We start from the raw sequence: 546 nt of genomic DNA, 5'->3' as shown, positions 1-546 counted from the left end.
TAAACAGCAGAGAAAGTGTCAAGCTTGTATTCTAAGGAAGTGGAGTCCTTACGGTCAAGGAAGACCTTCATGACTCTGGAACCATCAACTCTAATCTTAGTTCTCTTACCGACGATTTCAGTTGGGAAAACGAGATCATCTAATAAAGATTCGTGAACAGCAGTAAGAGTTCTGGATCTTGGACGGGCTTGCTTAACACGACTGTTCTTGTGTGGCTTTTGCATAATTCTGCGTTGAGCGACAAGTAAGACATGACGGTCAGAGAACTTCTTTTCTAATTCACGAACAATACGGGTTTGGACCTTGTGGAATTGCTTAAGAAGTGGAACTGGAACGAAGATAACAATAGCCTTCTTACCACGACCAACTTCGACTTCCTTAGCAGCGGTGAATTGTAAACCTCTAAGATCAGCCTTTAATTCGGAGACATTCTTTTCCATGTCAGCGAGGTATTGGGCAATTTCGAGTTCAAGAGCATCTGGTTCTTGACCAACTGGTTTAATGATCTTGTTTCTGGCGGCCATGTTAGAATCAAAAGGTTCAAAG

General features: G+C 42.3%; 1 protein-coding gene across 1 annotated transcript; it reads right to left on the bottom strand.

Moving 5' to 3' along the window:
- Positions 1–8: 8 nt before the first annotated feature.
- On the bottom strand, positions 9–524 carry LOC110440683 (40S ribosomal protein S7-like; the record flags this gene model as incomplete). Its single annotated transcript, XM_021483839.1, has 1 exon — positions 9–524. A coding segment is annotated over exon 1 (516 nt), but the record flags the coding sequence as incomplete, so codon positions are not given.
- Between the last annotated feature and the right edge of the window lie 22 nt (positions 525–546).

The sequence above is a fragment of the Mizuhopecten yessoensis genome, unplaced genomic scaffold (assembly GCF_002113885.1).
Source record: "Mizuhopecten yessoensis strain PY_sf001 unplaced genomic scaffold, ASM211388v2 scaffold687835, whole genome shotgun sequence".
In the NCBI taxonomy this organism is placed as follows: domain Eukaryota; kingdom Metazoa; phylum Mollusca; class Bivalvia; order Pectinida; family Pectinidae; genus Mizuhopecten; species Mizuhopecten yessoensis.
The sequence above is the reverse complement of the archived record's forward strand: the minus strand, read 5'-3'. Positions and strand labels throughout refer to the sequence as shown.